This window comes from Thalassophryne amazonica, chromosome 12 (genome assembly GCF_902500255.1).
Source record: "Thalassophryne amazonica chromosome 12, fThaAma1.1, whole genome shotgun sequence".
In the NCBI taxonomy this organism is placed as follows: Eukaryota; Metazoa; Chordata; class Actinopteri; order Batrachoidiformes; family Batrachoididae; genus Thalassophryne; species Thalassophryne amazonica.
Genome location: NC_047114.1, coordinates 75137455 through 75160716, shown reverse-complemented (window position 1 = coordinate 75160716; position 23262 = coordinate 75137455). Strand labels below are relative to the sequence as shown.

At 41.8% G+C, this 23262-nt stretch overlaps 1 protein-coding gene across 5 annotated transcripts in view; it reads right to left on the bottom strand.

The window, feature by feature from the left end:
• Positions 1-23262, bottom strand: part of asic1c (acid-sensing (proton-gated) ion channel 1c) — a 337041-nt gene that overhangs the window by 51127 nt on the left and 262652 nt on the right. The window contains exon 1 of one of the 5 annotated variants that reach the window (XM_034182367.1): positions 2928-4180. The exons of 2 other annotated variants lie outside the window; for them this stretch is intronic. In XM_034182367.1, the coding sequence (XP_034038258.1) occupies positions 2928-3566 (639 nt within the window). In that variant the 5' untranslated portion in view covers positions 3567-4180. Of the gene's footprint in view, positions 1-2927; positions 4181-23262 lie in introns of those variants that run through there. 2 more of the 5 variants (XM_034182366.1, XM_034182368.1) reach the window with 2 other exon arrangements.

Sequence of the window (23262 nt, the reverse complement as noted above, 5' to 3'; positions counted from 1 at the left end):
TGACTGATGATAAAGGACTACACTTGTCATGGTGATGAATGCTGGTTGGAGAAGCCCCCTGTGAACTTTGGCTTGGAGAAACAGACTCTAGAATTGCCACTGGCTGTCCCTTTGGCCTTCTCCAGCCACTGGGGTCCTCAAAACTGGGGAATCTGCATGATGGATGCACAGATAAATAAGCTATATGGCCAAATGTCATAGCTAACATTAACTTGCTGTGTAAGTGATGTCTTTTCTGAGTCTCCCTCAGTAAATCTTCATTAAATCATCATCATAGTACAGAAACAGCATTAGTGAAGGTTACAAATGATCTTCTTATGGCCTCAGACAGTGGACTCATCTCTGTGCTTGTTCTGTTAGACCTCAGTGCTGCTTTTGATACTGTTGACCATAAAATTTTATTACAGAGATTAGAGCATGTCATAGGTATTAAAGGCACTGCGCTGCGGTGGTTTGAATCATATTTATCTAATAGATTACAATTTGTTCATGTAAATGGGGAATCTTCTTCACAGACTAAGGTTAATTATGGAGTTCCACAAGGTTCTGTGCTAGGACCAATTTTATTCACTTTATACATGCTTCCCTTAGGCAGTATTATTAGACGGCATTGCTTAAATTTTTCATTGTTACGCAGATGATACCCAGCTTTATCTATCCATGAAGCCAGAGGACACACACCAATTAGCTAAACTGCAGGATTGTCTTACAGACATAAAGACACAGATGACCTCTAATTTCCTGTTTTTAAACTCAGATAAAACTGAAGTTATTGTACTTGGCCCCACAAATCTTAGAAACATGGTGTCTAACCAGATCCTTACTCTGGATGGCATTACCCTGACCTCTAGTAATACTGTGAGAAATCTTGGAGTTATTTTTGATCAGGATATGTCATTCAAAGCGCATATTAAACAAATATGTTGGACTGCTTTTTTGCATTTACGCAATATCTCTAAAATTAGAAAGGTCTTGTCTCAGAGTGATGCTGAAAAACTAATTCATGCATTTATTTCCTCTAGGCTGGACTATTGTAATTCATTATTATCAGGTTGTCCTAAAAGTTCCCTGAAAATCCTTCAGTTAATTCAAAATGCTGCAGCTAGAGTACTAACAGGGACTAGAAGGAGAGAGCATATTTCACCCATATTGGCCTCTCTTCATTGGCTTCCTGTTAATTCTAGAATAGAATTTAAAATTCTTCTTCTTACGTGATTTGGCGCTATATAAATAAAACTGATTGATTGATTGATTTGACACAAACTAATTCCAGCAGTACCCAAAGATCCTCCAAAAATAGTTTGTACCAAAGATATCTAGTTCCTGTTTTAGGTTTTAGGTGTCTTGTTACCTTCCGAATTTCACAACCAGGAGGCACCAGGACCCTAAAGACTTAGACCTTCATTCTGCTTCAAAGGTTGCAGACTTGTCAAACACCTCTATCCATTGACCCCATGACTCCACAAGCACTTCCTAGGTATCTCTTGATCTCAAAGATTTAATGACTCATAGACCTGATTGTCACTGCTGAGATAAGTGAATGCCTCTACAAGTTCAGTACTTTCACCTCATACAGGTACACTTCTGTTGAGTGAATTCAGGAAATCACTGAAAGCCTGCATCTTAGTCTTGATCCTGGACAATTACAAACTGAGACAACTCCTTACTGAACTTCTCATGTGCTGCAACCACAGTATTCATTGATTATGCAAAGATCATAACATCGTCCAAGAGTTCAAAATCAGTGAACTGTTCCTCAGCAACAAATGCTCCTAAGGGCTTGCTGGCTTACATAACCCCACCCAACACCCAGTCCATGCAAAGCACTGAATAGTTGTAAGACTGAGAAGACCTCCCTGAGGTACGCCAGTATTCACTGGGAAATATTCTGAACTAATTTTCTAAATTAAAGTCAACACGTGTTTTTTCTTTGTTTTTATTGCAGAAATATTAAACCCTTCTGCATTCATACTCGATTTATCTTTTCTGAAATGGCTGCTATTTAATGAAAAAATAAAAGAAACTTCCATCCATCCATTTTGCATGAGGTGAGGTACACCCTGGAGAGGATGCCGGACACTTTAAAGTTTCCAGTTCACCTAACTTGTATGTCTTTGGATGTGGGAGGAAGCTGGAGCACCCGGAGGGAACCCACACAAACACGGGGAGAACATGCAAACTGAAACCAAACAACAACAAAAAAAAAACATAATTGCTTTGATTTTCTCATGTATCTGAAAATTGGTGTTTTATATTAAAGTGCTATTCCCATGTTAATGCATCATGCACAGTGTAATTTGTGTTTGGTTGCAGCATTCTGCAGTTAATTATACATGAACTGGTACCACAGATCACTCTGTTATCTACAATAGATTATAGTGTTTATCTCTGGTGTTGTTTAAATGAAAAAACAGCCCAGTTTTGAAAACAGAGGTGTCTACTTTACACATCATTGAGAAGTTTAATTGGGCATACAAAATTTTTAATTTGTACTGATTTATAACGTTTCAATTATTAATGTTCAAGTTTTTCTCCTTTACTATTGTTGCCTCAGATTTCAAAGAGAGAGAGAGAGAGAAAAAAACAACACCACCATAAACAACTGGCAACTCTAAACTTCCAAACTCCACAGTGGGTACTGGAGTTACTGATGATGACATGACATTAATTTTCAACCACAACATGACAGCAACAACTATTTCTCTAGTGACTTTTTGAAGGCGTTGACATTAATAAGGTAAAAGCTGTCACATCTGGAAGGAAAAAGATACTGAAGAGGTTTGTTTGTAGCTTTGAGATTGCAAAACCAGCCTCGAGAAAAGCCTGTAGGAGGGAACAGCGTCACTTACATGAATTATTGATGTACCTCGAAAACAACGTTCATATTCACACCTGACAAACACCGCATTTTTGTTTTCTGTACATACAGTGCTGAAGTTTTTGTAGGTGCAGTTTTCCCCGCGAAACCTGCACTCCAACAGCATGTCCTCCAGCTGGTGGCTGAGGCGACCCATCATCTCGGTGGTGTTGACTCTGGTTTCAGGGGGTGGGGTGTAGTTGTTAAAATCAAGAAGGCTCAGGAGACCCGGTTTGTGGCTGTTCCTGAGGATGGCCAGGCTCTTTTCCATCACGGTGTGATTGGGGTACATGAGGTCCATCCAGTAACCGCTGTGATACAGGTCGTCCTTAGTTAGGGTGGAAACGCGGAACATGTTTTTATTGCAGAAAGTAACAGCCGGGAAGGACAAGTTATGAGACCACACCATGTTGACCTTAGTGACAGCTGGGTAGGACATCAGGTAGAGGATGCGATTCCAAGACCAGGTGATGAGGAGCCCGACGCAAGCGAAGAAGGCCAAGATCCAGATGACTCGCTGGATTTTGGTTTTGTCTGGAGAGAAGACAAACTTCAAGCCGTGGATTTTGGTCTTCATTATAAAGGACACTGAGATCTGTTTCCATGACAATTTGCGTGAGCTGGTGTTAGTCCTTCCCAAAGTCTCTGGGGCATCGTATTGCTTGTGTGGCCCGAGGGCCACTGACTCGGCTGTGGGTACTTTCACCATAATTGCTCTTGACTTTTTTTCCCCCAAAGTCAGTTCCTTAAAACCGGGCTGTGGTCCTCCCAGTTTTGCACGCAGTGACTTTCTCCACAACCATCTTCAGATTTCTGGCAACAGCAGTTCGAGTCCTCACGTGTTCCGCTCTCTTTGCCATACACATATACACAAAGAATCTGTGCTCCTGGGAGTTGGGGGATTGGTGGAGGAGGAGGAGGTTAAACGGATCTACATAATGATTCCTTTATGAGAAAAAGCAGCCAAATCACACCATTAACAAAAACCATCAGGCGTAAACCGTCACTGCTCCTTCATCAATAGATAAATGGATGTGATAATTGCAGACGTAAGCGGCGGCTTCACTCCCGGAGGCAAACACTTTGAAAATCCAGAGAGGCTTACCCCTGTTGCTCAGATCTTTCACGCCTCCATCTCCCAGTGGCAGACAGTACTTGCAGAATTTTGTTTTTTTTGTTGTTGTTTTTTTTGGTCTTTGTGTGCAGAAACTGCCCAGAAACCAACTCCTCCCTTTTTCCACACAGTGAACAGATGCTTTTTTAGTCTGGTGACTTGGAAGCTGCAGAAAGGAATATGAAGCTTGTTGCCTCTCTACACGCTCTCCACAGTCGGATGGAGAATGAGGTGGAGCTTGTCGATGAAACTGTTTTCCTCCGGTGATGGAGTAGACCTCCCGTGGTAAGAGGAGGCGGGGATTGTTTTTTTTTTTTTCACCACCTTGTTCACCAAATTATCAATCAAAGGAGAACTAACTGGAATCCGGTACAGAATGATGACATCTCAGCTGCTTTAACGACTGAAGAATCTGCAGCCTGCTTGTGAATCAATATGTCTATATAATTGATAAGTGACAGTGAGGTGGCTGCTTGGAGTGAAACAGAAGAATACACTGGATAAATGTGTAAAAAAAAAGTCTATGACAAGACATTTTGTGGCTCTTCTTTGTGCAGCAGGTTTTAAATATTTCCTAAATGCAGCGTAATGAGGTGTGACGTATCGCTGCATGCAGATGTAGCACGAGCTGGAATGAAAAGTGCTTTGCTTCATTTATGAGAGACTATCAGAGGGTTCTGCCAGGCAGAAAGCTCAGCGTGGTACTGAAGCAATTTTTTCCCATTATGTGACGATGAATCTTTCAGTCTGGAATGAGAGATATTCAGTGGGTAACATGATCACGGTTCTGGTAATGCTGCGAGTGCTGCTGTAAAAATGATATAGAAAACTGAAAATGGCACAAATATCAGAATTTTGTATGGACAATCAGGTCCATAAGTATTTGGACTATGGTATAATTTTTGTAATCTTGCTCTTGTACACCCACCGTAATGGAGGTAAATGGACTGCATTTATAAAGCGCTTTTCCATCTGCATCAGACGCTCAAAGCGCTTTACAATAATCCTTCACATTCACCCCGATGTGAGGGTGCTGCCATACAAGGCGCTTACTACACACCGGGAGCAATAGGGGATTAAAGACCTTGTCCAAGGGCCCTTAGTGATTTTCCAGTCAGCTTGGGATTTGAACCGAGGATCTTCTGGTCTTCAGAGGCCATAAGCAATTAGACAAAATCATATAAAGATTAGTGTAAATACAAATCATCGCTTTTACAGCCGGTTTTCTTTTAGTAAGTCAAGGGGGTGAAGCACAAACATTTCTAAGTCTCTGAATAGGTCTTGGACTTCTTTTACACTAGTCATAAAAAAATATAAACAGTATCGTATTGTGTACCATATCTCATGACATTTCGTGATTCAGCATCACGAAATATACATTAATCTGTCGGTTCGTGATATTGTCACAAAAAGTGCCACATTTCTGTAACAGGAGCACGTATTCATTCGAATACATTCCATCACGGGAGCACAAAATGAAAAGTGATGCACAGTGGTCGGGGGGTTATGGTTAGTAATAGCAAAATAAAAAAAATAACATTACAAAAATGTGATTCATTTCGTGATGGGAGCACAAAAAAACTTGTCAGACTGAGTTGGGTATTGTAGAGTAAATCTCTCTCAAGTAGGCAGTTCTTAAATACTGACAAGTGAGGGAAGCCACAAAGACACCTACAACTCAGAATAAATTGGTTTTTGTGGCTGTGATTGGAAAGTGCAACTTTGACTGTTCCATTCCCAGTAATATGGCATCATGGTGGAGTGGCACAGAGAAGCATTTTAGAAGATGTGAAATCTCAGTTACAGATTGCCAGAAAGCACATAAGAGACCCAGATGTAGGTTTCATTTCTTTTCTTGTGTGAAAATCCTTTCTCTGGTAAAATGACTATGAAGCTGTTGCTGGTGGCACAACCACACAAAAATTGTACAGTATAGAGTTTCCCCAATCACTGCCACAGAAGCCTATCATACAGTACCATACTGTTTGTATTACATGTATTATTAAATTTAGTTTGTCCAATTACTTATGGGCTCTGAAAACAGATGGACTATGTGAAAATGGCAGTAATTCTTAAATGGTTTGTGCAATATTATGTTAAACCCCTTTTATTAAAACTGACACAATTCATTAATAAATACAAAGTGTCTGGTATAGTAAAGTAAATCTGTCTTGGGTAGGGAGTTCACAAAAGTGAGTGACTGTGCAACCCTCACGAGTCTCTGTCTTACCCGGTAACTCTGTTTTTGAGATCTGCCCACTCCAGACACATTTATATGGAGTTAAATTTGTCTCATTAATACCTGAAAATGCACAGAGGGTGATCTTCAAATGATCCTTGATTTGCACACGTGTTTTGCAATCCACAAACACAAAGTTCCGATTTGTAACTTGTATGTTGTTTTTTACAAATAAATGTGTATTTATCATGTTTTTATGTGTAAAAAAAGGCATTTGCAAAACTGGAAATTCTGTTTGTGAAGTGCGATTTGTGGATCACCAATCACACGCATTCATCGTTTTGCTCAGTTACGCAATACTGAGACATTCTGAGTGCAAAACTGCTCAGAGGTTCACAAATATGTAGGTTGCTATTCACACTCCCATCCAGTAGATGGCAGTGTTGTTCTATGTATTTTTTGTGGGGGGGGGAGTGATCAGATGAAAACTCAGAAAATATAATTTCCCATAATGCCTTTTTGTGCGTGTCTGTTAATGCTCAAACCTTCAGAATTAGCGTGTAACTTTAAAAGATATGTGCAATATTTTCACTTTGTAAAAATTACTGAATTGCCGTTAACGTTGATAAACTGTCTGGAATTAGTTGTGTTTATAAATGAAACCATGAGTGAAACTCCAGAACAAAAAACAGTTTCACTCATTATCATTCACTAATTTACCACACTGATTAATGTAATTAAACTTGAAGACATACGCAGTGATTTGCAAATGTTCACATATCCATTCCCCGAACTGTCAGAAGAACACTAGCTGCAAAAGTGATGACTTGTATTGAAAATATTCCGTATAAAATGTGTCCATTTACATACAGGCTCTGTAGATGGAGGAACTGTATATAAAAAAATGGATGTAATTTGTAAATTGTTCAGGCGACATTTATATTAATCCAGTCAATTAAAAGTGAAAGTCTACCCCACAAACATATGTTGACTTGAATTTCAACTCTTGTAGTGTTGTCCAGATCAAAGAATGTACGCTTGTCCAAATACGTATGGACCTAGCCATATTTGAAGGAGACGGGAATTGCACTAAAATAATCCAGCCTTAACCGGGGGCGGGTCTCAGACACGCTTTGTCCCCTTTTTACAATGGGGTACTCAGGTCAAAGCAGTTTCATTCTTTTGTTCATGGTAATGAGTAATTCACGTCATCAGGAGAGTCGTCAAGGGAGCCATCAGGGGAGGCTTCCATCCCATCATTAGGAGAGTGCTAACTAGAGCACAATAGGTGCTAATTAGAGCTATTGTTTAGTCACTAGCCTATAGCAGTCAGCCTCTCGGTGGAGGGGTCTGGTTAGGTTAAAAACTCCAGCTTTCGTTGGCTTCTGGTTTATTCTTCTCTACAAGAGTCAAGACAGAAGTCAGACTACCAGAGCAAGAATTTTAGCTGAGGAAGCTTCTGTGATTTGAAGCGAAACGTCCTCACGTCAAGCAACCCAGTCCAGTCGAAGATTCAAGCTTCTCTACTAATCTCATACTAGTTTATATGTGGAAATTAAAGCAACTGAGTCATCAGTAAGTGTCACAGCAGATATCAGGGTTTAAGTGTCAAAAAGTCTCCACTGTTGTATGCGTAATTCAGGCTTGAATATTAACAATAAAACAAGAGTGAAAGAGAAAGAGTGGGAGGAAAGTGGGTCCATAACAAATATTTGCAAGCTCTAAAGTTATAAATTGCTTTGGCCACAGCTAAAGTCATTAGCACCACAAAATACTTTATAATGTTTATGACCAAACATGATTTTATGTGCCTACAAAAAATGAAAAAGCACCTCTAATTTGTCAGTAGTGTCTGTTTTTCACATGCACTTTTTCTTTTTTTTAATTCCTCAGCAGTGTTTTCTCACACTGGCATTTGCAGAATATGTTTTTCCTCCATCAAAACTAAGAAGTCGAAGCATCAATCATTGTAAACCCACTAGCACATTGACCGTGGGGATCCACGGGCTCTAGATTGGGTAGTGTTTATAAAATAGGTCCCTGTCATTTTTCAAGGGTGGTAATAAATTATGTGTGAGTCCAGAATGTAATTATCAATGTCCATTGATCACTGTTGTTATGTAATATCTATATTTTCTCCAAAAATATTAGTTCCATTTTGGTGTTCATCCTTGACCCAAAATACATAAGCATACCAAATGGAAAATGTCAGCTCTCCCCACTTTCTCTGTGTTCAAAGCCACACACACACACACACACACACACACACACACACACACACACACACACACACACACACACACACACACACACACACACACACACACACACACACACACACACACACACACACACACATGCGGACACATGTACACAGAGGTTCTATCAACTTCCCATTTTCACAATGTTCATCCTTGACCCAAAATATATAAACATAGCAAACGGCAAATGTCAGTTCCCACCAGTTTTTCCATGATGGAAGGTACACACACGCATATGTACACAGACGCCACTTGAATATAGAGATGATTTACCAGCCCCTGCTGGAATGGTGTGTGAGTCCAGAATGTAATTATCAACGTCCATTGTTTCACTTTTGTTAGCTAATATCCGTAGTGTCTCCAAAAATATTAGTCCTATCAACTTTCTATTTTCGCGGCATTCATCCTTGACCCAAAATACATAAACATTCCAAACGACAAATGTCAGCTCTCCCCAGTTTCTCCATGACCGAAGCCATACACACACATGTATACCTACATGTACACACACTTGGCTTTTAATATATAGATTATAAAACCTAACTTTGGAAAAATCCCATTGTATGACTGGATACCTAAAGTTAACTATGTAGAAAAGTAACATGGATTTCTTCATTTCATATGCACGTAATATAACTGTAATCATTTAGAACAATCAAACAGAGAGATATAAAGATGAAGATGTTTGCATTCAGAAAGTGGCTGAATTTAATGAATGACGAATGAGAATGATTAGTTGTACTGCGGCATGAAAGAAGATTATTTTCCCTGTCTTTCATGGTTTTTTGGCAACAAATCGACAAAATTAACAGCCCTGATCCATCTCTCTCAGGTCATACTTTATGTCATAGTGGCATCACACCTAGTTTTTATTTTTTTTTTTTATTTCCGTTATGAAGCAAGGAAAAAAAGCCTCACATTTCTTCTTTACTGCCTATACATTTTTACTGGTGTTCAATTGGTGTTTTTTTTTTTCAAGTTCTTATAATAAGGACACATACACAAAATAACCACTGAACACCAAGTTCCAGACGTAACAACAAAACCAAAAAACACGATGTTACATCAGATGGTAACATTTCCTGCCCCAAAATATCACAACAGTAAAAGCATTTTAAATGTGAGATTCACATGCACTGTGCACACGTCAGTCCAAAAGCAGAGTGAAACAAATGGTAGATGCTAATTTAGTAAAACCTTATTTACACAGACATTTACCAATTAAGAAACTATAAAACCAATGCAGTATACGTAAAACATCTGTCCTGCAATAAATGGTCCCTTCCTGAGGAGTACAATGTGTTGTTTTTATTGTACCTGTTTCAGAGATTTGCTGATTTATGTTAAGGTAATTTTGGAGGCTGTAATTTGAACTGCTGTTGACTTGTACCGGTTTTACTATGAGGCGTACCTCATACTTAAATTAGATAAATTAGGGACATTAAGTAACAACAGTGAACAATGGATGTTGATATGACCATTAATCAGTCCCTGGTAATCACACAAGCTCTGAACAAATGAATATCTAAACCTTGCCAGTTGTAAAACATGACATCAACTAAATGTGCCAAATAATAAATACAATTATTCACAAAACTTTCTCATTTAATTTTCTGGCACTTACAGTTAAAATCATTACAGAAATGTAGCATAAATTATTACCACCCTTGAAAAATGTCAGCTACTAATTTTATAAACACTATCCAATCTAGAACCTCTGGATCCCCACGGCAACGCGCTAGTGGTAATAATATTTGCACAAGTTGAAAGTTGGAATATTCCATTCAACAAGCCTTAGCCTCACTGAATGGAACATTCTATCTTTCAACAGATGTAAACACTGTAGTCGTTCCATTGCATAAGTGGAAAACATTCATTATTTGTTTTATATGACACCTAAATACATCATAGTCAATGTAAAATCCATGTGCTACAGATAGGTTCCTGACATTATGAATGTATTTTTACGAAGAGGTTGTGAAGTCATTCAATGGAGCGAAACGCTTGGACCCAAAATAAATGGTAAATGGACACATTGTGTGAAACATGAACATTCCTTTTAATGGAACATTCTACCAATGAAGTGATAAGGATTTATTTAGGGGATTAAATTAAAAAAGAACAATTTACAAACTCTTCTAGAATCCACATATAGGCTTCATCGTTTCCCCCCAAAAATGAGTTTTTATGACTGGATAAACTTTTCTATCCACAGACAAATAAACACACTGAAAAAACAAATCAAACATTCTCTCCCAGAGGTGTTGAGGGTGGCAATATCCTGTTTCTCAATATAACCTTCTGAGTGACAGCTGGCTGCCATTCTCTACTGGGCATTGACATTGATTTTCTCATATTCTCTCTGTTTTTTTTTAAACACATCAAATACATATGAGTCACATTTAGCCGCAGAGTTAATTAGTCTGAGCTCATTTGTGCCATACATGCCTGATGGTGGCAAGAGGTGGGCGTCTCTCCTCAAAATCATCTGGTGTCAGCAGTTTAAAAGTAAGTGCAATTTCATTCCTGCCAGCAGCAGAGGGTATGCTGGACATGCATGACAATCATTACTCTTTTCAACATGTGCTTTCTGTCTGTGACAGCGGCTCTCAAGTCCAATTCCAGCCATCTACTGAGAGATGCATGTCAGTGCAAGTATGTTTTAAAGCACAGTTTAATTCAACCCAATTACCTCATGTAATAACACTGGAGCTGAGTCAGGTTTATTTTTATTTGTTGGATACTAAAATATGTTATGGCTGGGCATTCATCAAAGTGCTCTAATGCCTGCAAGAGCTAAAATGATGTTTGAAGCTTTTGAAAGCAGTTAAGACGGAAGTGTGAGAGTAGCAGCAAGAAGTCAAGTGACAATATCAATAGTGGGTATCTTGCAAGAAGTCTTGACATTTTATAGTTATGAAAGCTTTCTGTTAAGTATTGGCAGGAGTTCAGCTTAGGCTTGAATATGTTTAAAAAAGTTGTGATATCAGGATACATCATTATGCAAAATTTAAAAAAAAGTGAATGGTCAGATGTAATTTAAGCAGAGAGGGGATAATACGTATTTACCCAAATTAGGTGATGGTGGATATCTGGGTGCAATATTCAGTAAACGGGATCTGCCATTCTTTGAGCAAAAGCCTATTCTGATTCTCCTCTGTAGCATAAATCCCATGGAAAGCATGTCATGCTCTTCAACAGAAGACAGTTTTGAGATATCCACGGATACATTTTAGCTTTGTGGAAAAGTGTGGGAATAATGTGAGAGTACTGCATGCGCCATCGTCCGTACTCGGGTGTATTTGGCAATAAATGGCAGTACTCAGCGATCATCGTTTACACTCCTTAGGAAGGGGTCATATAATAGTCACCAAAGAGTTTTCCTCAATTTTGTAATCCAGATGCCAAAAATAGGTAATGGGAGATTGCCCTAATGTGCAGTGCGCAAGTGGCCGACTCAGGGAACAAATGGTTTGGGTTTAGTTGACTTCGTCATGAACTTGAGCACCCCTGCACTAGAGAATAATACACAGAGAAAGAATGATGAAATATCAAATTAGAATGAGAATAAACAGGTGGCAAAAAATAAAACAACTATAAAATCAAGACCGGGGCAAACAGTGGGAAACGAAAAGTGGACAAAATAATATCAAAACCCAGAACACTGTTGGGAAAGTGTAGGGACATGGACCCACAACAGGGGGCGTAAATGAACAGGACAATGGATGAGCCAAAAAAATAACAATTTACTGTTGTAAATGTGCACAACGGAATACAGACAGAAACAGAATTTAAATTACAGTCAATTACACGAAGGTGGCGTGTGGGCAGGCTCGAGGATAGGAGAGCACCGTCCGGAGAAGAGCCGGGCCCCACATGATTTCCACTGCCACAGAACCTGGAAACACACAGGAGACGCCAAGTCCTGATCTCCCCAGGTGGCCACCGTCTCCAGCTGTCGGATCTGGTACTGCTGGCAGGAAACAAAACAGAAAAAGAGGTGAGTGGAGACACTCAGTAACTCCTCGGAATAGTCCAGTTCATGCAGGTGGGAAACAACACCTCCACCTCCGCAAATATGAACACAGTCTTTTACAGAACCTGAACAGTCACTTGTCTCACTGATCGTGAAGGGTGCGATCCGTCACCCTGCCGTCACCGACCAGCTCAGCCTCCAGCTGACGCAAGTAACCAGGTACTCCTGTAACAGACAGACAAACAGTTGGAGTGTGATACGGCACAGATATGGCTGAGGATTATTACCTCGATTTACAGGCGATATCTCGGCAGTGAGGTAGAGATGCTGCCTGGCTTTTGTGGTGATGGCTGATGAGTGACAGCTGGCAGGGGTGATGAGTGACAGCTGTCACTCCCGGTTGGATCTGCAATGCGGCAGCGCCCTCTCGTGCCCGAAGCCCGCACCTCGGGCAGGGCGCCCTCTGGTGGTGGTGGGCCAGCAGTACCTCCTCTTCAGCGGCCCACACAACAGGACCCCCCCCCTCAATGGGCGCCTCCTGGCGCCCGACCAGGCTTGTCGGGGTGTCGGGTGTAGAAATCGGCCAGGAGGGCCGGGTCCAGGATGAAGCTCCTCTTCACCCAGGAGCATTCTTCGGGTCCATACCCCTCCCAGTCCACCAAGTACTGGAACTCCCGGCCCTTCCGACGGACGTCCAGGAGCCGGCGCACCATCCAAGCCGGCTCCCCGTCGATGATCCGGGCAGGAGGCGGTGCCGGACCGGGAGCACAGAGGGGTGAGGTGTGGTGTGGTTTCAGTCTGGACACATGGAAAACAGGGTGGATCCGCAGTGAAGCTGGGAATTGGAGCTTCACTGCGGCCGGGTTGATGATCTTGAGGACCTTGAAGGGACCAATGAAGCGTTCCTTCAGTTTCGGGGAGTCCACTTGCAGGGGTATGTCCTTCGTTGATAGCCACACTTCCTGCCCGGGCTGGTATGCAGGGGCCGGGGAACGCCGGCGGTCTGCATGAGCCTTAGCCCTCATCCGGGCCTTCAACAGGGCAGAACGGGTGGTGCACCACACCCGACGGGATCGTCGCAGGTGGGCCTGGACCGAGGGCACACCGACCTCTCCCACCACCACAGGAAACAATGGGGGCTGGTACCCCAGACACACCTCAAACGGGGAGAGGCCGGTGGCAGAGGACACCTGGCTGTTATGCGTGTACTCGATCCAGGCCAGATGTTCACTCCAGGCCGTCGGGTGCGCGGATGTCACACAGCGTAAAGTCTGTTCCAGTTCTTGGTTGGCCCATTCTGCCTGTCCGTTAGTCTGCGGGTGATACCCGGATGAGAGGCTCACGGTGGCCCCCAGTTCTCTGCAGAAACTCCTCCAGACTTGGGAGGAGAACTGGGGACCATGATCAGAGACGATGTCTGTAGGTATCCCATGCAGACGCACGACGTGGTGGACCAGGAGGTCTGCTGTCTCCTGGGCCATAGGGAGCTTTGGGAGGGCCACGAAGTGGGCCGCCTTGGAGAACCGGTCCACTATCGTGAGGATGGTTGTCATGCCCTGGGACGGCAGGAGGCCCGTGACGAAGTCCAGGCCGATGTGGGACCAGGGGCGATGGGGCACGGGTAATGGCTGGAGGAGTCCCTGTGCCCGCTGAAGGTCAGCTTTGCCCCTGGCGCAGGTGGTACAAGCCTGGACATAGTCCCGGACATCGGCTTCCATGGATGCCCACCAGAAGCGCTGCCGGACTACTGCCACGGTCCTTCGCACCCCTGGATGGCAGGAGAGCTTGGAACCGTGGCAGAAGTCCAGGAGTGCAGCTCTGGCTTCTGGTGGGACGTAGAGGCGGTTCCGTGCCAGGGCCTCCCGGACGGTCTTCTCCACGTCCCAGGTGAGGGTGGCCACGATAGTAGACTTGGGAATGATGGATTCCGGCGGATCCGACAGCAATCCGTCACCCTGCCGTCACTGACCAGCTCAGCCTCCAGCTGACGCAAGTAACCAGGTACTCCTGTAACAGACAGACAAACAGTTGGAGTGCGATACCGCACAGATATGGCTGAGGATTATTACCTCGATTTACAGGCGATATCTTGGCAGTGAGGTAGAGATGCTGCCCGGCTTTTGTGGTGATGGCTGATGAGTGACAGCTGGCAGGGGTGATGAGTGACAGCTGTCACTCCCAGTTGGATCTGCAATGCGGCAGCGCCCTCTCGTGCCCGAAGCCCGCACTTCGGGCAGGGCGCCCTCTGGTGGTGGTGGGCCAGCAGTACCTCCTCTTCAGCGGCCCACACAACAGGACCCCCCCCCTCAATGGGCGCCTCCTGGCGCCCGACCAGGCTTGTCGGGGTGTCGGGTGTAGAAATCAGCCAGGAGGGCCCTCTGGTGGTGGTGGGCCAGCAGTACCTCCTCTTCAGCAGCCCACACAACAAACAGGGCCGCAACCTGACACTGCAACAATAAGAGTGTCAAACTGGCAGTTCTTAAAAACTGAATGACTGTGCAGGAAGGAGACTAGTGAGGAAAGCCACCAAGACAACAACTCTGAAGTAATTCTAGGTTTCTCTAGCTGTGATTGGAGAAATTGTGCATAGTGCATGTTTTGCATTTTTGCATCACCAGTTATACAGCTTCATGATGAAGTGGTACAGAGGAGGGGTTTCTTAAAAAGAAGATTTGAAAGTTCAGCTACAGTTTGTCAGAAGGCATATGGGAGCTGCAAGCCCAGATTTGATCTGTTTTGTTGGATGAAAATTCTTCTGTTGGCCCATGACTTTGTCATGGGCCAACTTTATGTTGACTTTTATGTTGACTTTTATGATAGCAATGCACTAGCACTGCACCTGCCAAACCTATTTCTAGACCAACAATTGCAACAATTACATTCAGTACTTGTAAAATGTACACACTGGCTGTGCAAATGACAGCTGTGTCAGTTATACAGTACCAGTGTATAATAACTGACACAGTATACACTACCAGAGTATAACCAACACTGTTGGCCTGTGTATTGTTTTGCAAAAAATGGAATAGAGGGATATGCATCTTCAGCGGTATCAGGGAGACATTAGGAAAAAAAGAATACATCAGCTATCAGGTAATTTTTATTATTGACAAATTTGTCAATTATTTTTAATAGTCAAATAAATTAGTTACCTGTTGAATTTATAGAACAGGCAGGCTCCAGCCGTAACCCCCCACCCCCACCCCACCCCATGATCTTTAATTTGAATAAGTGGGTAGAGAAAATAAATTAATTTATAGAATATCTTCAAATTGTTATAAAATGCACTTAGTTTCCTTGTATATAACCAAAACTTTAAAAATCAGTTATTACACAATTTATACAGAATTTATTAAACAGAAGAAAATTGAGATACAGTGGCAAGAAAAAAAAATATGTGAACCCATGAGTTACACAACTTAATTTTGAAAAGACATCAAATTTAAAACAAACAAACAAACAAAAATAGGCTTATGTATATCAGACTTTCTAAAATGATGTCCTTTAAATTCTCTAAAATCTCTACAACATGACAGATTACACATTCTTTACCTTCATTGTAACAGGTACAACAAAAAGTTTATATTTGCCTTTTCAGTGCAAATATAAGCCTGAGTAAACCGCATGTAGACTTAAAAGGTCTAGGAAAGAAAAGAAAAGAAACATCAAATTTAACAGGTATGTTCAAAGCGCAAGTTAAAAATTTTTTGTAAGTACATAGCAGCAAAAAATTATATGTAAAAAAATGAGAAAAGTCAGTAGAAAAACAGTGGATATTTGACATATGACAGTGGATATTGTCTATAAACAAATATTGCACTTATTTCAAGTGTGGCATGTGACATGGCCCAGATCAGTTTCTCCTCTATGTGGACTCCCAGGAAACTGAAGTCCCTGACTCTTTCCACACAGGTCCCCCAAATGGCTGACTGTGTTTTGTTTCTCCTGAAGACTGTGATCAACTCCTTGGTTTTGGATATGTTCAGGAGCAGGTTATTTTCTCTACTCCACACCGTCAGCTGTTCCACCTCATCCTGGTGAGTGGACTCATCTCCTCCAGTGATACAGCCGACCACTGTGATGTCATCCGTATATTTAATGAAGGTGTTGCTGGTGTGGATGGGGGTGCAGTCAGAGGTGTAGAAGGTGAAGAGCAGCGGGCTCAGCATGCAGCCTTGAGGCGAACCGGTGTTGAGTGTGAGAGCTGTGGATATGTGGGGGCCAATCCTGACTCTCTGTGAGCAATCTGATAGAAAGTCCTTAATGCAAAGACATGTGGAATGAGGTAGACTGGGGTTCAGCAGTTTCCGCATGAGGCCATGGGGGTGGATGGTGCTGAATGATGAACTCTTATCCATGAAGAGAAGGCAGGTGTAGTTACCCTGATGCTCCAGGTGGGACAGCGCAGTGTGGATGGCAGCGGTCACGGCATCGTCTGACTTGTTGGCCTTGAAAACAAATTGGTATGGGTCTGAAGTGGTGGTTATGAAAGACATGATGTGACTTCTAAACAGTTTCAAAACACTTCATCACCTCTGGTGTGAGTACAACATGCGGTCATCATTTAGGCTGTTTATTGGGGATTTCTTGGGTAGTGGGACTATGGTGGAGGTCTTCAGTCATGACGGGACAGCAGACTGTGCCAGGGACCAGTTGAAAATTTTGGTGAAAATGCCTGCAAGCTGGTCTGCACAGTTGTTCAGCACCCATCCGGAGACACCATCAGGGCCCGCTGCTTTGTGTGGGTTGACACCCCTCAGTATGCGCCTCACCTCGTGCTCCCCTACCGTTGCTCCCTGATGTTGGCGGTGACGTGGCTGCTCCTGGTGTCCCAGTCTTGAAGCAAGCCAATTTAACTCTTCTGCCAAGTTTCTCTCCTTCAACAGTTGCTTCTCCTCCCTGGTCATCCAGGGTTTCTGATTGGGGTAAACCCGGCTACATTTCAAATGACAAATGACATTAAAATATAAAATAAAATAAAAATATCAAAGCTAAAATGATGGGTTACATAAGTGATTACGCCTATTAGTAAATCATCACTTTTACAGCCAGTCAGTGGGGTGGATACATGAACATTCCCAAGACAGTGATTGTGTCTTGGAATTCATTTAAATAAATCATTACGGAATGCAAACAGTATAGTACTGTGTGGTAAATCTGTCTGGAGGAGGCAATTCTCAAAACCTGAATAACAGTGCAAGAGGGAGAATAGTGAGGAAAGCCACCAAGACACCCAGACAACCCTGAAGAATTTATTGGCTTCTGTGGCTGCGACTGTGCGTAGTGCAAATTTTGCATCACCAGTCACAGCTTCCCAGTGGAGTGGAGCAGAGAGGAATTTTCATCCAACAAAACAGACCAAATCTGGGCTTGCAGCTCCCATATGCCTTCTGACAAACTGTAGCTGAATGTTCAAGTCTTCTTTTTAAGAAACTCCTCCTCTATACCACTTCATCATGAAGCTGTATAACTGGTGATGCAAAAATGCAAAACATGCACTATGCACAATTTCTCCAATCACAGCTAGAGAAACCTAGAATTGCTTCAGAGTTGTCTTGGTGGCATTCCTCACTAGTCTCCTTCTTGTACAGTCATTCAATTTTTAAGAACTGCCAGTTTGACACTCTTATTGTTGCAGTGTCAGGTTGCGGCCCTGTTCTGGGTTTTGATATTATTTTGTCCTCTTTTCATTTCCCACTGTTTGTCTTGATTTTATAGTTGTTTTATTTTTTGCCACCTGTTTATTATCATTCTAATTTGAAATTTGATCATTCTTTCTCTGTGTATTATTCTCTAATGCAGGGGTGCTCAAGTTCGGTCCTCGAGATTTACCTTCCTGACACGCTTAATTGTCTCCCTGTTCTAACACACCTGAATTCAATGAAAGGCTCATTAAAAGCCTGCAAATGAGCCTTTCATTGGATTCAGGTGTGTTGGAGCAGGGAGACAACTAAGAGTGTCAGGAAGGTAGATCTCGAGGACCGAACTTGGGCACCCCTGCTCTAGTGTCTGGTTTTATTTTCGGTTCAGTCATTTATTGCTTTTCTGTCTGTATGCGTTAGTCACAGGTTTCGTTTTTGGTGTTCATTTATTTTGTCGTCATTCATTTATTTGTTATCTTCTGTAGTGATTATGTATTCTTTGGTTTTTGCTTCTTGTTTATCTTCAGTCTCTTATCATTTGGTTGTGTTCTGTTAGTCTTGGGTTTTATTTTCAGCTGTCGTTTATTGTATGTTTACTTGTTCATTGCATTATTTTGTATTTTCTGTTCATCATTTATTCTCATTTTAACCGTAATTCTCATTTTAACTGTATTCACGTTTATGTATCAGTCCCATTCTAGTTTTGGTTATAATCAGTAGTTTTCTTGTTTTCCACTTTTTAGACTAGTCACATTATTTCTTAGTTTTGCCCCCTTCTGTTTTCCTCATGTTAATTATTGTTTGCCTTGAGTGCTTCCAGTCACTTAGTTCTCTTGGTTCTGTCTGCATTGTGTTTTCCTTCCCTCACACTCTTGCACCTGTTCCTCATCTGTCCGCCACGCCCCCTTTCCAGATCCTTTGTCCACACGTGCATCTTATTATCCATTCACCATCCATTCTCCTTATTTAAACTCCTTCTGTTCACTCCGTACCCGCTCGTTTGTCGACTTAGTCACTTACCACTTTGCCTATTCGTGTATTTGGACCCTGCTGTTTTTGGAACCTGTTTTTTGCCTCTACTCTGATTGTCCTGTTTGCCTGCATACTGAACCCTGCTTGTTTTGGACCACATCGTATTGCCTTGCCGTTGGCTGTTACTTTTGCACCGTGGACTGCTTACCTGTGTACTGTACCCTTGTCAGCATTAAAGATCCTACCATTTATACTCATACGCCTTGCCTGTGAGTCTGCATGTTGTGTCCAACGTCTGTCAGCGCCTCGCTTCCTCTCAGCCCGACATGCAGATTTTTTCCATTTCTTTCAAGATTCACTCAACGTTGGTGCTTGATCCCTGTCAGGGAGTGATGCTAACCTCTGTCTTTTATGTCAAAGCCGGACTGAACCCCAGAGGTCTCATTAAGTGGGCAAAGAAAAGAACTCCTTCATGGGTCAGTGAGCATATTGTACAACAGATAAAAAATACTGGCAGCACTCCAGCATCACCGTCTGTTAAAGGCAATTAAAACGTACCTTCATTTGATGAATTTTGACAGGCACATGCAACACATCTGGGATTGATGCTTTCTATTCAGGGGGAGGTGATGGTCTAGTGGTTAAGTGTTGGGCTTGAGACCAGAGGATCCTCGGGTCAAACCCCAGCCTGACTGGAAAATCACTAAGGGCCCCCTAGTTGCTCCTGATGTGTAGCGAGCGCCTTGCATGGCAGCACCCTGACATCGGTGTGTATGGGTGAATGTGAGTCATAATTGTAAAGCACTTTGAGCGTCTGACGCAGATAGAAAAGCCCTGTATAAATGCAGTCCATTTACCATTTATTTGTAGTAAGACCCTTTGGCTGTTCCCCTTGTTTTCAACATGCAGAACCACCTTGGATCTGCATGTTGATTTAGCACACGTTTTACACCAGATGCAACTCCACATTATGTGGAGGAATGTGGAAGGGGTGGGGTTTGAACCGGGAACTTTTCGCACTCAAACCAAGGCACACTAACCACTTGTCCACCACCACACCTGCATCTAGTCACTTATTTATATTTATAGTCATTTCTGCAACATTCAAAGCTGGTTCGACCACCTGGGAGGTTCAAATCACACCGGGAATATCACTAAATGCCGCATTTAGCAACAATATGAAAACACAGCTTGCAGATTCCTACACTGATTTAAAATGCCCAAACAGATGCAGAGCTGCAAGAGACAGATGGCTGCAGCCAAAACATTTTCAATGAAAGCTGCCACGCTGCTAGAGAAAAGTAGCTGAGCAGAGGGAGACATCTTGTGGCCTCCCTCTAAATGAAACTAACCTCACACAGCCTCGACATGCAAACACATCTCCTTTGTATGCTGCACAAGTAATGCAAGGGAAGCAGGATTTTTTTTTTTATGGCTAAAAGGCGCTCATGCTGTGAAATACCTCATATAAAATACATTAAAAGGGAGAAATATTGGCATGCACTTTGCAAATTAACAACAACAACAAAAAAAAATCAAAGTGCATGCCAATATTTCTCATACAGTAAAGTCTATGAAACATATATATTTTAGATGCCATGAAGGCAGAAAAGATTATAGCTGAACAATAATTGTAAGCATCCCCTAGAAAACCAGGTGGGAGGTGGCAGCACTCTGTATCAATAAAAAACATGCTGCCAGCTCAGCCTGCTGTCTTCCTCCTACGTCATTGCAGACAGAATCCTGCTAAAAAAATAAATAAAATGCTGTCACTCAACCTTTCATTCGGCAGCCTGCAGTCACGCTTTAATAAAGTCACGCCTCAAATTCTACCACAGTACTTTCATTTGCAATGATAATGTAGTTTTTTAAAGCACGTTCTCATCTTGTTTGCTCAGCTGTAGGCATTCGGTATCCTTTCCTGACTCTGTTTGACCAGGAATGAATCAAAGTAAACACTTGCTGGGAAACTGCAGTGCCGGCAGGAACACAGTGAACATGTTCTGACTTTTGGTCTAACTCCACAACTCGCCTTTCTTCTGCATACGTAAAGGAGTAGAATTGTTCATCCTCAATACCAAAGATTAGATACTTAAAAGACGATTACATCATCAACCACAGGTGAGGAAATACACAAATATTCCTGTTTCCGATAACGTCATCTCTGCCTTCCCCTCCGCGGTAATGTGTGTTGTGCTGAGGAATCTCAGGTTACTTGAAAGAAGATAGTGATATGCAAGGTTGGGTAGGATTACTTTGAAAGAATACATGTGGATTACATGTATGTATGTTATACATTTGGATTACTTGTAATCTGATTACTTTTGAATTACATTTCAAAGTAATCCTACCCAACCTTGGTGATACGATAGTTATGAAGGTGGTTTTTATTGGCTAAGAGAACAGATTATGGATCTGAGTGACCATTAGTCTGCAATCAAAGCCAAAAACACTTGCATCACAGGTAATTCAAGATCAAAATGACATAACGCATGAAGCTACGAGTCAAACATCCTCTATTATTACTTTATATTACTGTGATTTTAAAATGTGTATTTGGTAGGGGTCTGCATCTCTCCATTATAAAACAATATGATACATAGGTAGATACATGGGCTACAGTGCAGTACTTTTTCCATTATGGAACGATTTGATTAAGTGCAATACGATGCAGTCCACTTAAATGCTTTGTTTAATGTAAACATTAATTTTCCATGGTAAATTAGAATATGCCAAAAGTGGCATTGCTTACTTTCAAATACCATATTTCCTGGAGTATAACTCAATTTTGTCTGTATTGTCAGCTTTTTAACTTGGGATTTATGTGCATTGTTGTAGCTTTATTATTGGCATTTATTCTTTTATGACTGGAGTGAGTTTGTTTTGTTTACTGCTTTGGTTCCTGGGAAAGCCGTACATAAACAGTTATTACAAGTATTATTATTATTAAATGGTAAATGGACTGCATTTATATAGTGCTTTTCCCATCTGTATCAGACGCTCAAAGCGCTTTACAATAATGCCTCACATTCACCCCAATGTGAGGCTGCTGTCATGCAAGGCGCCCACTACACACCGGGAGCAACTAGGGGATTGTTTTTTAACAACAAAAGTGTGATTTTTCTGTATATATGTAGTAAGCCACCCCAAAATATAAATTGCAGGATGTCCTTACCTAGTAAAAAACAAAAACAGACTCTTACTCTAGAAAATCAGGTAGATACATTTACATATTTCATTTAAAACACATATACAGTGCAAAAAAGGGTGTCTAAAAACAAGATAAAAACACTAAATCTGAGGGAAATTATCTTGCTGCGTGGACAGATAATTTCACTTGACAAGATGTCTTGAATTAAGATTGTTAAATCTAGAAATAAGCATGTTGAACACTTCAGAAATTAACTCTTAAAACAAGATAAAATCTAACACTTCCTTCTCCTTACAGAGTTAAACATTCCACCAATCAGTCCCACGAGAGCTTCATGCCAGAGATTTTAGCCATGGAAGCAGCAGTGAAACAAGCTCAACCGATTCATTACGTTAAAATTGAGCCATCGACTGGTTCATTGTTCATGCATTCAATTCAATGGTCCGTAATCAAAGTAGTCGTATCTCTTACTTTAAAATTGATTTTAGGTTTGTAATGGTTCATTGTTACATGCCTAGTATTTGGATATCAAATAATTCATAGAAAGGTGATTTGTATTGGTTTTGAAGACACTCATATCTGTGTCCAGTGCTGCCTCCTAACAAGTTGATTAACTTGAATGTTCTACAAACTGGCACCTCACGTCTGCTTCTGGTTCTATCCCCTCCTAAATGTGCAAGTCAGCAAGACAGCCCCCGCTCTGTGCATCTGCTATGAATTCCTTCACTGTTGTTGGAGCCATCGATCGGACTGCCAGTACTGCATTTAGGGTGACTCCAACATTGCCCTTCGATGACACTGAGTAATGGAACCAACAAATTAGCTGTTTTCTGTTGCACGTCACGAATGATTACTGCTGAATACTACATGATACTTTCCAATACAAGAGTACTCCAAAGCATCAATGTTAATGCAGTAGAACTGCAGTAGAAATGTAGTAGAAATACAAGAAGGCAGCTGCAGGAAGAGCGTAACAGGTTGCTGTCCTATTTTTGGATCATAGAGGGTTCATTCAAGAAATGCAGTATAGGATTATATTTGGATATCCTGCACCTCTCCTCTGCACATTCCAAAACCATTTCTCACTTTGTTTCCAAATCATATCACATA